The following is a 13,681-nucleotide window of genomic DNA, read 5'->3' on the forward strand; positions in this document are numbered from 1 at the left end:
CCTGCCGTTGCATTCTTTGAAATGAACTATTTTCACTCATTCACTGCCCTTGACGGCCGTTTTACTTGAAGTGGACGTGAGAGATTATAAACGGACAAATTCAGACAAATGTTCATCAAACCGTCTTCGATAGTTGTAGGGCAGGCTATAAAAAGGGGAACGGACATCCAGCATGCTATCGCTATCCAGTGGACATGACTCTTATTGCACTCTTGTCCTTCCGCACGTGTCAAATGTGGGATAATAAACACGATGGTATTATAGGCTTTATTTTGGTGTTACACTTATATATCTCTTGTGTTTCAGTGGCACGGTAGACCCACAGACATGGTGATAACTTGAAGAACTTTGAGTGTAAGTACGAAAAGAAAAAAGAATTGTGTGAGTGCAGACAGAAGTAGTCCAGCGCCTGACAAATGACGGACCGGAAAAAAAAAAAAACGGACAAACGTCACCCTCTAATGGTGGCGGAAGCTTGGGCAAAAATACACCGACGGACTGACAATTACAAATTTGTCTGGCGGAAAGGGGGCGGGGCTCTGACGAATGACAAATGTCGGACTAGCGAATAAAAAAAAGGAATATAACGTATGCCGTAACGCAGTTAATGTAAAAAAGTACTTAATGGTTGTTATAAGTTGATTTGGCTTGCTTTTTTTCTGCAGTTTGCGGTATACTTGGGGGGCGGGGGCGAAAGGTTTTTTTTTTTCCTAAGGGGGCTTTAGAAAATATAATTGAGAAACGCCGCGTTAGGTCAACAATACGAAGCCTATTTTAGATTTCCGGGGAGATTTACCGCGACGGGAAACGGAACGGCGAGCAGGTCCCATCATTCTCATGGCTCCTCCGACGCACTTTTTCCAGGCGGCGCGTATATGCTAATAAACAAAGAGTTACGGCGCCGTAAAAATCTGGCGGGTAAACAAGCGACCCGGGCGAAAATATGGCGCGAGTCAACCTTGAGGGGAGGCGGCGGCGCAGCGCGCCCGTTAACCCACGCCAATGCTCGCGACATTAATTAACGCCTCGCCGCCAATCATGTCACCCATCTGTTTTATCACACACACTCACGCGAAGATGCCGCAAAGTTTGCCGACTCGAGATTTTTGCATGGAAGTCGGCGAGGCGTGACATCCTGCTAGCTAGGTGACAAACTCATTTTCAGTCCGGGGAAAATTTTGTTTTTCAACTTCCGTTCATCCGCATGCAACACGCATTTAAAATCGACTCATTTTCACTTATTTTTTTTTTATGTTGTTGTATTTTAGGGATCGTTTGAGAACTTTAGACGAAAGCACGAGATAATCAAGAGCAAGTGACTGGTACCAAGTTAAAAGTGTCAAACTTTTGCCTTTGGTGTTTCCCGTGAAGTGACTCCACACCTTCCCGTACGTCCTCTGCGTGTCCTCCCCCAATGCCGTCCTCTTTCATTATCCGTCCGGCGTCCTCTTAACTCACTCTCTCATCTACTTTACGGCCGTCTAATTGGATGCCAATCAGGGAGGACGGCGGGCCGGGACATCCTGAGTCATGTGACTCACTCAAGCTACGACTTGCCAACATCTGGCGGATTCAAGGAAATGCCTTCATGAACTTCTGATAGAAGAAAAGATTTGCGTATCTATCTATCTATCTATCTATCTATCTATCTATCTATCTATCTATCTTGCTTGTTAGCTTGCTTTCTGGCTAGCTTTTAGCTTGCTAGCTAGATATCTGAGTAGCTAGCTTAAGCTAGCTAAATTTATCTATCTATGTAGCTTGCTTGCTAGCTAGCTACCAGCTTGCTTGCTTATTAGATATCTGACTAGCTATCTTAAGCTAGCTAAAGCCATCTATCTAGCTAGCTAGCTTTCTACCTAGTTAGCTTGCTTTCTAGCTAGCTAGCTACTAGCTTGCTTGCTCTCTAGATATCTGACTATCTAGCTTAAACTAGCTATATCCATCTATCTATCTATCTATATCTATCTATCGATCTATCTTGCTTGTTAGCTTGCTTTTAGCTTGCTTGATTGCTAGCTAGATATCTGAGTAGCTACCCTAAGCTAGCTAAATTTATCTATCTATCTAGCTTGCTCGCTAGCTAGCTACCAGCTTGCTTGCTCATCAGATATCTGACTAGGTATCTTAAGCTAGCTAAAGCCATCTAGCTAGCTAGCTAGCTATATACCTAGATAGCTTGCTTTCTAGCTAGCTAGCTAGCTACTAGGTTGCTTGCTCACTAGATATCTGACTATCTAGCTTAAACTAGCTAAGGCTATCTGTCTGTCTGTCTGTCTGTCTGTCCGCGCACTCGCAGCCCCACCGGTCACACCGACGTCCCCTCGTCGCCTAACGAAAAATCCGCCCGGCATGTTAATTGCCGACGACCCTCGCGATCAGCCGCTCAGCGGCCGCCGCCGGCGTCCTCTGGGCAAGGTCCCGACGGGCCAGCGCCACCCCGGACAGACGTGGCGAGAATATTCACGAGTCGCGCCGGCGGCCTTCCATTGATTTGTGCGGGATAACTCAGGACGAATGGTCGTCTCCAATGACCATGAGTCTGGCTTCAAAGTCGTCGTTATCAATCCGCCTCTCGTTTAACGCTCCTACGCGAGTCCAAGGGCAAACGCGTGACAGTTTGGCACTAGTAAAAAAATAGACATGTTTTTTTTTAAGCCGTTTTGAAGCCATCAATTACTGCTATTTTTTATTATGTAGGTGTTTTTTGGGGCGGGGCAACAAAAGTATTTGTGGTATCGGTACTCAAGAGTTGAGTACCACAGACTGATATCGGTGTCAACAAATGATATTTTTGAACATCCCTTGTAATAAGCAACACCCGCCAGTTGATGGTGACAATGAGTTGTATCGGATTTGAGATCAGCACAGCTTTTGAGTTGAAAATAAAGAATAGGAAGTGGATCTCGGCTTGCCACGTCCGTTGCGGGGGTGAGAAATGTCAACATGGTAGAATTGGGATGAATTTAGGCAACTCCAACTGCGTATGTTTGGTAAAAACAGAGTATTGTTACGTGTGTTGGCTAGGTCGTCAATATTTAGGTTTGTTAGGCTGGACCTGTTTTGGGGCCCAAAACTTGGAAGGAATCCACACTCAGACTAAAGGATGAATGTATAGGAAGAATGTTTGAAGATTTAATGCCTTTTACTCTCTGGATCGTGTTGCGTACAATCACCTGAATTCAATTTCTTTTTCCCCCAACATAGAAACAAAATTTCCCCCAACAAGGCAAATGAACAACAAGGAAAATGAACGGACTCGGCTTTGGCATTTAATTAGCGTCTAATTATTTTCCCATTGTTCTTTGTGTCGAATTGATTAGCGGGCACGCTGGGAAACCTCAAAAACTCATTTTCGCTCTCTTGCTTTTTTTTTTTGAAGCGGCGTGAATGTTAAACATGGGCGGGGAAGGGGCCCCCGTTGTTCATCGGGCTTCTAATGAGTAGGACGCCCCTCCCTGTTCATATGGCACGTTTTGCTTGACAGTAATAAAAGGAAATTGAAAATGTGACGGGAATGATACAAATGATAAAATGAACAAACTGGGTTGGTTCGATTCGCTGCTTGTCATTCACAACTGTAACACTGCTGACTTTACCTGCGATTTGTTTAGAGTTGCTCCCTGTCTTCGTCTCGGTTTCATTTTTTGCTCGTATGAGCATTCTGGGTTGTGTTTCCATTACCCAAAGAATGCAAGCCAAATTTGCATATTTCCTCTGATTGGCTTGACCAGAAGTGCAAGTTTTTTTTTAATCCCTAATTAAAGACGTTTTAGTACATTCAACCCTAACAATACTTTCTTTCACTTGTAGTGTATGTGACAGATGAAATTTAGACAAATGCTAATGAGACGGAGGCAGTTGTAAGTGAAAAGCATTTCAGTCAGGTAAAACATGATAATGCCACTCTGTGGGCATGATTGTTATATACACTTATATTAGTCTGCTGTTTTTCAATTGCAATGTATATGTAGAACCACAGACATGGTGTTAACTTTAAGTGTAACTAATACAACAGGAAAAAGAATTAGAATGAGTGGAGACAGAGATAGACCAGCGCCCGACGAATGATGCAACACAAAAAAATGGTCACCCTCAAGTGGTGACAGAAGCTAAAAATACACAGACGGACTGACGGTTACAATTTTGTTTGGCTTGAAAAAGTTGACTGTATGGAATAAGAGCCATAGCGCAGCAGCAACTTGACGGAGCGGCTGAAGTCACGCAACAGTAACGACAGGGCGCGTGTCAAAAGCCTTTCTCGGCGACACATTGCAGGGGGCTCACGTAAACACCGGCACATCACCTGCGCCTCACCGCGGGAAGGAAGTAATTGCTTTTACACACAAACAAGGCACGGAGGCATAACGCTCAGGGCCGGCAAATTCGGCGCCCGAGGCGAGATTTGATTTGACGGCCCCCTCCATCCAATATTTACATATGCACGGGCATCGCTTTAATGTTTGCTGTTTCATGTTCGCGGTTAGCAGTGAAGTTATTGGAAATATGCGCAGCTTTGCCGCTTGAAAGAGGTTCACTTGCCCGCTAAAGTTTTGATGCGGTATTTAGTCAAAGATCAAATCATTTCTGCGTTTCTTTTGTATCCGAGGGTCCCCGTCGTTATGAATTCGAATGAACTGATGGGAGGTTTTCTGAGATATGAGCCAGGTCGATTTGGATTTTTGACAAGTTTGAAGTTGACCGGCCACGGATGCGCCGTCATTTCCGCAGCATAAGGCGCACCTAAAAGCCTTTAATTTCCTCAAAAGATGACGGTGCGCCTTATAATCCCACGCGCCTTACACAGAGCATAAATCGCAAATTTTCATTTTGGGGGGGACGATAAAGTAACAAGCGCCAAGTGAATTTTTCAACGTTCACCTCGGCATTTAAGTGAGAGATTTTTTACAGTTAAAATGTTTCTTAACATCCGGTTTGAAATTTCCATATGCTTTTGAAGTTTTGAAGCAATCTATATGAGGACAAGCCTCAATTTTTATAAAAGAAAGTGTGAGCTTATAAAATGAATCCCGAAACTGTTTTTAAACCCTGAAAACAAGGTTTAAGGTTTTTGGTTGCGATCTGATTCAAAAAAATCCAGTCCGATTTTGAATTCAATGACTTATCCGATTGTTTTGTTGAAATTCGCGTCGGCGCGGCTCCATCTAGTGGATGCATAACGCAACCCCAGCCACTACTGTAGCTTCTGTTCTATGCGCTTTATAATGTGGTGCGCCTTATATATGAAAACTGCTTGAAAATAGGCCATTCGTTGAATGCGCGCCTTATAGTCCGGTGCGTCTTATAGTGCGGGAAATACAAAGAGCAAAACATTATCCGGGCTAGTTTTGTTTTTTCATAGTTTTAGCAGACTAGATTCTGCATTCACCCGGCTGAGTTTGTTTTAGACGGAGTCCGCCGACTACGTCTTTTAAGCACCCGTCGTTATGGCAGTCTTTAGCGCCGATCATTTGGATAGCTATTTGAGTGTGCTTGTTTGTGACAGTGGAGCCATTTAGTTTTTACTAGCAGATGGCTGCCACGGCGGTGATGATGATGAGCAGCAGCGTGTCAGTGTCACCGGGATTCAAGCGTCTGCGAAACGAAAAGGCCGTTTAAAAATACACTCAAACCTCTTTTTCCATCATTCATGAGCGCCCGTGCTTTTTGACGCCACAAGTCAACAAAGTTGGCCTGTTAGCCTGAGGGTGCGGTCATGCGAATGCATTTTTTTTTTTTTAGCCAAAGCTCTTCAGTCACACACCACACCTGACACGGTTCTCCATCTTTTCCAACCGACCTGCACACACGCTTCCCGTTGCGCTAAATCCTGCAAATATTCCACTTTCTCCATCTCCCGGTATCCTCACTTTTCCACTTGCGTCCCTCTCATCCACGCACATTTACGCTGTCTTGCTGTGGCAACCCTGCACCATTCCAGCTTCTCCTCCGACCGTTGACTCCTCTCACTGCAGATCACCTGCAAACATCATAATCCAGAGCGATTCCCGTCCCAACTCATACCTCACGGCTGCAGCACGTCTCGCCACTGACTTACTGTCCTCGTACATGCCCATCACCGCGCCAAATCTGCCGCTCCAGACTCCCTCATGCAATACCACGGTTCCTTTTCCAGTACCCCGTTATAAGCGTTCTCCAGATCTAGAAGGACGCAATTTTGACTGGCATGATAGCGTTAACAAACAGATTTCAGGGGTTAGGCGACACACACGTATTATTTAATTCGTTCTTTCATGTGTGTATTTATTTAAAAATGTGTTTAATTTAACACTCGATTGGTGGGCGGACACCCCAGAGACAAAAACAATTTGTACACAAGCAATTAAAAAGTCACTATTTGATAATAAGTTGCCTTTAAAGCACGAGTGTGTCTTAATAAGGGCAGCCTGTGTTTTGCATTTTAAATGAGTTCTCAGCACTAGAGAGGACTTGGGAAAAAAAGCAGTCTTCTCATGCGTTGCTCTTCATAAGACACTGACGAATGTAGACGGCGTGCGTGTGTGTATACTGCCATCTACTGACGATGTATGCAAATACGAGCTGTTCAAAAGTCATAATGAATCATAAACGACCGTTTCAACGTTACGTTAAGAGTCCGGTACGGAACCTGTGAGGGGCAGCACGATCCAAAATCGCTCTGCGTCACAGTCAGGAAGTTCTGGCTTTGATTCCCCAACATGCATGCTCAAAACTTGGGGGTGTATCCAATCTCTCACATCCAACGTCATCGCAGTTAGTCCTCGGCTGGCTTCCACACAAATGAGGAAAAAAACAGCGAGAGAAATTGGATGCATGCTATCGTAACGCATCTGTGCGTCTTTGGTGATTTACCGTCAATCGCTTCATAGTGTGCCCCGCTTCTCTCGCCAAAAAGTCAGCTTTGAGGAGTGTCATAGAAAACAGATGGATAGTATTTCGTTGCATCAGAGTGTTTTAAGTCATTCATTTAGCACCCATCTAGTGTTTTCCCCGCTTCTCTCACCAAGTATCAGCTGGGCCCCAGTTTGCCAAAACCCTAAAGATTTTCCTCTTTGGAAAATGATGGATGTACCAAATTGTATTGCATCAGAGTAGCTTTATAAACAATCGGCAAGCATCCGGTCCGGGTGTACCCCGCTTCTCTCACCATTAATTAGGCTCCATAGGCTCCAGTTACCTACCGCCCTAATCAGAGCAGGGAGTTTAGGTAATTTGTGTATAAAGGGTACTTTACCGTACCAAAGCAGCGTTTTTGTATGACTGACTGGTGACTAGCCCAAAAGTGTACTCCGCTTCTCTCGCCAGCGGCGAGTCCCAGTTGTACACCGCCTCGCTCACCAAAAGTCCGCATAGGCTCCTCTAATGATGACAAGCATGATAGAAAATAGTAGGCCGGATGGTATCACACAGGAATAACTTTAATCCGCGCGCGATTGATCGGCAACCCGTCCAAGCTGCACCCCGCTTCTCTCGCCACAAACCTGAAAATGGCTTCACCTCATGAGGAACACATTTTAATCGACTTCCTGATTAGCTGTTAACATTTTCCCAGTGTTTTATTAATATGTCTATTAGCCCGGCTCACCTCTGCTTCTACGTGAAAATGCCAATAATTAAACACATTAACGGGTGACAAAACGCAAGCAAAATGCGAGCTAATTCCCGTAATGAGCTATGCAGGAACTTAATTACTAACAACCCCTCCGGGATTGTTTTTTTTTTTTTTCTACGTTATTCTCTGGCCTTCTAGAGCTTTCGTCTCTTTTTTAAAAAATGAAGATTACCTTTTTTTATTGCAACACGGTGAAAGTGGAGGTCAGTCTTGATGATTTTCATTGGAGTGGAACACGCTATTGCTCTGTTTCACGGCGCTTTGACTCAGCAAATGGAGCGCGGTTCATTCAGTCAATGTGTAGGACAAGTTGCCCTGCAGGTTATTTTGAAGAAAAAAAAAGTAGCTCAGAGAATGTATCTACAATTGTGCTTTTACAGCTTTCTATGGTAAATTATGACATTTGGCAAGCAAAAAACAAGAAGGGTGTATCCTGTGTTATGAAGTATTTCAATATGAATTAAATGCAGGTCTGCTTAAAAATGAGGGGCTAAAATTTTGAGATTTTCTTTGATTTCTTGCTCATTTGAGTTGTAATAAGGCACACGAAACAGATACAGTGAACAAAACTGCTATGTGGAGGACCAAAATAAGTGAATGTACAACATATAGTATCATTCAATCAAAATTTTAAAAAACAAATACAACGACAATACAACGCGCCATTTAACAGGCATCGTCGGCATCATTAAAATTCATATTCTAAAATAAACATTAGCTGTAGGCACAGGAAAATGTCAAAGTCAAAATGAAGCGATCTTCCGCGGATGCCGTAGTTGTTGTGACAAACTTCCGCTTCCGCCTGCCTATCGTGCTAGCTTGCTAGCCTGGAAACTACTTACTGCTTGTACAATGGCAGAATATTCCAGCGTCAAATCGACCAAATTGGTTCTGAAGGGACAAAATAAGGGGTAGGTCGGGAAATCGCCTTCGCTTGTGGATAACGCATTTGGAATTTAATGTTACGATGTCAAATCGTGCTAAATGCCAACAGGCCAAATTTGATAGCGATGGGGTTCAACAACGATAGCAAGCCATCATTCGACTACAGATTGTTCTTTCGCGTAATGTTTCACGCGCGTTTACGTGACGAAAATATTTCCAAACACAGTTTTTAAAGTTGACATGTATTTTATGTACCCGAATACTACACCGATCTCAAGTCGATTTTGGTGACGTGACGATAAAACGCCGCATCCATTGGTGAAAGTCCAATTCAAATTGGAGCTGAGTTGTGGTTATTGTTATTAATTTCGAGCAAAATTCTATATTCTGGAAAGTGCATAATGTGGGAGGAAGTTCAAATATTCCGCTTCGTTCTGTTAACAGGAAAAAGAAGAAGGATAAAAATAAGAAGAGAAAGGCAGCAGACGACGAATCCAAACCGGATGTTGTCGGTATGCGCCTGTCCTACTTTTTAAGTCGCATCCAGTATATTATCCCAATAAATGCGGATTCAATTTCTCCCGTCGTCAAAGGTGGTTGGTGGGCTGTCCGCCATTTTGGTGACATCACCGGCACGGTTGCCATCGAGATGCACAACAATTCGTACATCCGCGCCCTGGACACGGGACTTTTCACGCTTGGCGCGCCACATCCAGGTGAGCCCGTGGGTGTTTTTTCACAGACCAAAGTGTTGATGATCCAGGTTTGGCGCTGCTGTTTTGGTTAGCGGCCGTGCCAATGGGCTCAACGGTCACTGTCATGTAAAATGTGGGGAATTTATTTGAGTGAGGTATTTATTCGTACCGTGGCATCTAGAGTTTTGGCGGCTTGTTGTTTTCAAGATAAATGCATTTCTGAGTGTTGAAGTGACCTGTGCGTTTTTTGGCATTGACATGCCTCTTTATTCTTATGCTTTTTGAGAGATTTTACATATGTGCAATGATGACGCGCGCCACATCTCAGCGAAAATGTAAAGGCGACCGTCCCGGCGCCGTTTTTTACGCTCCGACCTTGAAAACCGTCTCTACAAATTGGGCGCGGCGGCGTCTAAATTCAGACGTCAAAGCGAGCGGCCTAAGAGGAGTGGCGTCCGGGGCAAGGACGGGAGGAGGAGGCGCGCTCGGGGCAAGATCGCCGCGGGGCACGTAGCGCCTTTCGTTTTTCTTTTTTTAAACAGCGCCGCGCATGAATTCGGCGCGCGTTTAATCAGAGGAGCAGGAGACGGAAACCCCCAAGCGCCTCCTTCCTCACATCCTCCGTACGGACGGGCGCTCGTTTCCAGGAGATCAAAGAGGACGCCAGCCGGAATTTACAAGGAGAAATCGGACGTATTTAGCGATGGAGTGACAGCCTGCGGAGCGGGAGGAAGATGTTGATGTGATCGTCCGTTCCAGGGTTTTCAATTGGACCGTGTGTCTTTGAGGCCGCCGAATTGTTTGACGCGGAGGTTTTAGGATGATAACTAAGTGTTTGGAGCTTGGAGCTCGGAGCCGCTTTTTGAATGTTGATGTTAGAAGGCGCCTTTGGATATTTGAGCGTCTTTGAGTCTGGGGGGGGTTCGCGCGTTTTGCTTGTAACTCAGCCAAACGTCCTCGAGTAAGTTCTTTTGAACGAATCTTTGAGTGTTTTATTAGAGTCTTTCGGTTTTGACTTTTTGAGTAAGCCAGGCATTCTTTGAGTGCATGTAAATGTATCATCAGAAAGACCAGAGTCTCAAGGTGTCTTTGATAATCCGGTAGTCAGAGTGTTGACTTTTAGTGCGTATGGTGGTTTGAAGGTAGAAGTGTTTGGGTATTTTGATATTTGAGGGTCTTTGAGTTCGCTGAGGAGGTTCCGTTTTGAGTTTATAAGTCAACTAAAGGGGTAGCTCTTTTTAACGACTCTTTGAGCGTCTTTTGATGTTGACTTTTGAAAGAAGCCGGACATTTTTGACTGACTTTGAATGTGTCCGGCGTGTCCACCGACCGGTCTTTGGGTGTTTTTGAGTGTCTGGTTGTCACAGAATGTCTTTGACTGGCAACGTTTGACATTTGAAGGAAGCCGTGTCTTTGAGCGTTTGAATATTGACTTTTTCCATCACCGATCGTCTCGGAGTTGGATTCCGTTTGGGTAATAAAGCGTCTTTGGATGTTTTCGAGGTAAATGCGTCCGTTTGATGAGTTTTTCGGGTAAGTGAGCATCCAAAAAGTGACAGAAAGCAAAGGTGGCTAAAGGTGACCTTTTTTTTGGGGGGTTAGGGTTGGGAAGGCCGGTGTGAAGAAACGACGCCGCCGCACCGCTTTTACCCCTTAGCGATCCTAAAACGTACTCCTCGCATATATGTGCGGTTTTTGATCCGATTTAGTTTTCTTTTGCTTCAGAGGACGAAGGACCGGACCCCCCTGAACAGTTCACTGCGGTCAAGCTATCGGATAGCAGGTGAGGGGACGCATCCAAAATCGTGAAAATAGCCGTTCGTATTTTGTCAACGGTAACCACTCTTGTACAGGATAGCCTTGAAGTCGGGCTACGGGAAGTACCTGGGCCTCAACGCCGACAACCTGGTGGTGGGCCGCTCCGACGCTATCGGATCCAGAGAGCAGTGGGAGCCCGTTTTTCAAGAGGTAGCTAATATGACAGCGTATGATGATGCTTTTTAATATCTGTTTTGTTTTTTTTTCAATCATCTTTGAAGGTCTTTGGATCAAACGGGCTTTTATTGAGGCTTTAAGCAGCGGGTGAAGTCGGAGTTGAATGTCTTTTTTTTCTGGGGGTCGCTATGACCGAGAAGAGAAATACCATATATTTCAGCCCGCCTTTATATATTTACGCTCTGCCTGAGTATAAGATGTACCAAAACACGCATGGTAAAAAACAAAACAAAAAAAACCCATATACCTCACCGTGTTGCAATTTTAGCGGAAATCTACATCGGACCAGAAAATGGAGAACGTACTCAAACTGGCCACGGTATTCCTTACCGTGTAAGGGCGGCAAACGAGTTCCGGTTGCATTTGAAACTTCTGTCGCTAACCGCAAAAAGTTTTTGGGGGGGTCAAAGTAACACTCGCCCGCGTACGCCGGTCCACCTTAGGAATTTGCGGAAATTCATCCGTATGTGACTTATCGGTCTTTGCGGATATGTGAACGCTTTTGAGACCGGGGACCGTTTGAAATTGAGATATTCCGGCAAAGAAAAAAAATCAAAAGCCAATGTGCAATTTGCCTACGCGGGCCGCGTAAAAATCACGCCGAGGCTCGGATCCGGCCCCCGGGCCCGGGGTTTAACGCCGCTTCAGGAGTCTTTTTTTCCCCGCGGGCAGGGCAAGATGGCGCTCCTGGCCGCCAACGGCTGCTTCATCTCGTACGGCGCCGGCGGCGACATCGAAGCCGCCAGCAAGACGGCGGGCGACGGCGAGATGGTGAAGGTGACGCGCGCCGATCCTTCCGCCGTCGCCGGACTCTGCGCTTTTTTCGGTTTTCGCCGCAAACGTCCGCGCCGTCGCAGATCCGCTCGTGCGCGGAGCGAGACGTCAAGCCGAAAGACGACATCGCCGACGAGGACAGAGGCGACGTCGAGTCCTGCGAGCTCAGTTACGTGTAAGTACGACGGACGTTTACCCGCGGACCGTATTAACATTTAGCCTGCTATCTCCGTGTCTGATCGAGCGCTTTGTCACGCTACCGCCGGGGGGCGCTGTTTCCCGCACGCTCGTGCGACAAAAGCTTTTGCTTTTCTCACCCTTATCCGGCGGAGCCCCGGTTTACCCCCGGTTTAGCCCCGGTTAGCCCCGCCTCGCGTGTTTTTTTTTTTCTCACCTCGCGACGTTTTTTGTTTGGTTTTTTTTTGTCCCCCCTTTACGCCGTTTCTTTGGGCTTGCGACCGCCGCGTCGGATTCGGATCGCTACTTCCGCTAACGTTTTTTTTTTTTCGGAATGAAAATCGGACCGGACAGAAAGAAGTTTCAGAGTTTCCAGGACCGCCGCCTGCGGGTGAACGAGGAGGAGCCGTCGATGCTGAAGAAAGCCAGATTGGACGGAAAGTTTCACGAGGCTTTGCTGGACAGGTAGCGCCGAAATACACGTTTACGCCACACTTGTATTTTTGATGCAGGTGATGATGATGATTGCGTAAATTTATCATCGCAGGAGGAGCAAGATGAAAGCGGATCGATACTGCAAATGAAGTTTTTGGTCTTTTTTTTTTTTCAATAAGCTTGCTCCCGTTTTTTTTTTTGTAGTGCGCAATTTGTATTTTGAAGCAAAAGATGAAAAAGTATCTCTTGCAAATGAATGGTGGGAAATATGATTTTATAAAGTACTGCGTGGCTGAATGTTTAGCCGCAAATTTGCCGTTATTCGGCGCCGTTTAAAGGGACGGAGTGTAAGATTTGGACCGTTTTTTATGAAAAAGGAATAAATGAAATGATTGGAAATTTCAAAGTTGCCAATGAATGTGTTCTTAATGAGCATTTCTCCGGAGGCGGCCATGTTTGTTATAGCTACGGACAATGGTACATGCAGCACCCCCTGCTGTCCGTAATAGTCCGAAAATAGTCTCAATCCTACAAACGATCCCTTTTAAGTCATTCACTTGAACAATTGACATTTTGTGAGAGGGTTATGTTGTAAGAGTCCGCGCTCTTCTTTTTTTTCCCTGCAGGGATATTTCTATGATTTGTTTTATCCAGCGGAAGATCTTGATTCGCCGGTGTTGACTTGTACTTCCGCGTGGAAAGAACCGTTGCCTATTGTTATATTTGATCATACACAACGGAAACCACGAGATACGGTTGCTTCCTCACGGTTTTTTTTTTCTTCGTAGCATGCGATAGAAACAAAACAAAGCAAAACTTGAAATCTCAAAGTTCCCGTTTGACCCAAACGCAACATGACGTTCTGCTGCTCGTTAATATGGCTGCGGATATTATTGCGCTTCTCCGGAACACACGCGGGCGGAACTAACGTTTGGTTCCGTATATTTACAATGCGTTCTACTCGAATAAAACAATTCCTACAGTAATTCTTATTTTCCCGCCACCACTATAAAAGATTACATTCAAGCATTCCCCCTGAAAAATTAAGTCTGGAGAAAATCGGATTGATCGGACTGTTGTAAAGTTAAAAAGAAAATGGACAGGCTGT

The 13,681-nt window shown here is 45.2% G+C and overlaps 1 protein-coding gene and 1 long non-coding RNA gene across 3 annotated transcripts; one reads left to right on the forward strand and one right to left on the reverse strand.

Moving 5' to 3' along the window:
- Window positions 1-5,035: 5,035 nt before the first annotated feature.
- On the reverse strand, window positions 5,036-6,191 carry LOC148421664 (uncharacterized). The gene is made up of 3 exons (XR_015866207.1): window positions 6,059-6,191; window positions 5,801-5,980; window positions 5,036-5,595 (listed from the first exon to the last, which is right to left on the reverse strand). It is a non-coding gene; the product is annotated as an uncharacterized LOC148421664 (long non-coding RNA).
- A 2,210-nt stretch (window positions 6,192-8,401) lies between these two features.
- frg1 (FSHD region gene 1) lies at window positions 8,402-12,979 on the forward strand. Of its 2 annotated transcripts, none has more exons than XM_088419527.1 (9): window positions 8,402-8,523; window positions 8,942-9,009; window positions 9,091-9,213; window positions 10,918-10,975; window positions 11,046-11,160; window positions 11,860-11,964; window positions 12,045-12,136; window positions 12,493-12,603; window positions 12,686-12,979. In XM_088419527.1, exons 1-9 carry the CDS (start codon window positions 8,465-8,467, stop codon window positions 12,720-12,722), a joined length of 768 nt encoding a protein of 255 aa, XP_088275653.1. In that variant the 5' UTR covers window positions 8,402-8,464; the 3' UTR covers window positions 12,723-12,979. The 2 variants fall into 2 exon arrangements, with proteins under 2 accessions (XP_088275653.1, XP_088275652.1); XM_088419526.1 differs by having other exon boundaries at window positions 11,046-11,159; window positions 11,855-11,964.
- The last annotated feature ends 702 nt before the right edge of the window (window positions 12,980-13,681 follow it).

The sequence above is a fragment of the Hippichthys cyanospilos genome, chromosome 7 (assembly GCF_059441005.1).
Source record: "Hippichthys cyanospilos isolate Australia breed blue-spotted pipefish chromosome 7, RoL_Hcya_1.0, whole genome shotgun sequence".
In the NCBI taxonomy this organism is placed as follows: Eukaryota; Metazoa; Chordata; class Actinopteri; order Syngnathiformes; family Syngnathidae; genus Hippichthys; species Hippichthys cyanospilos.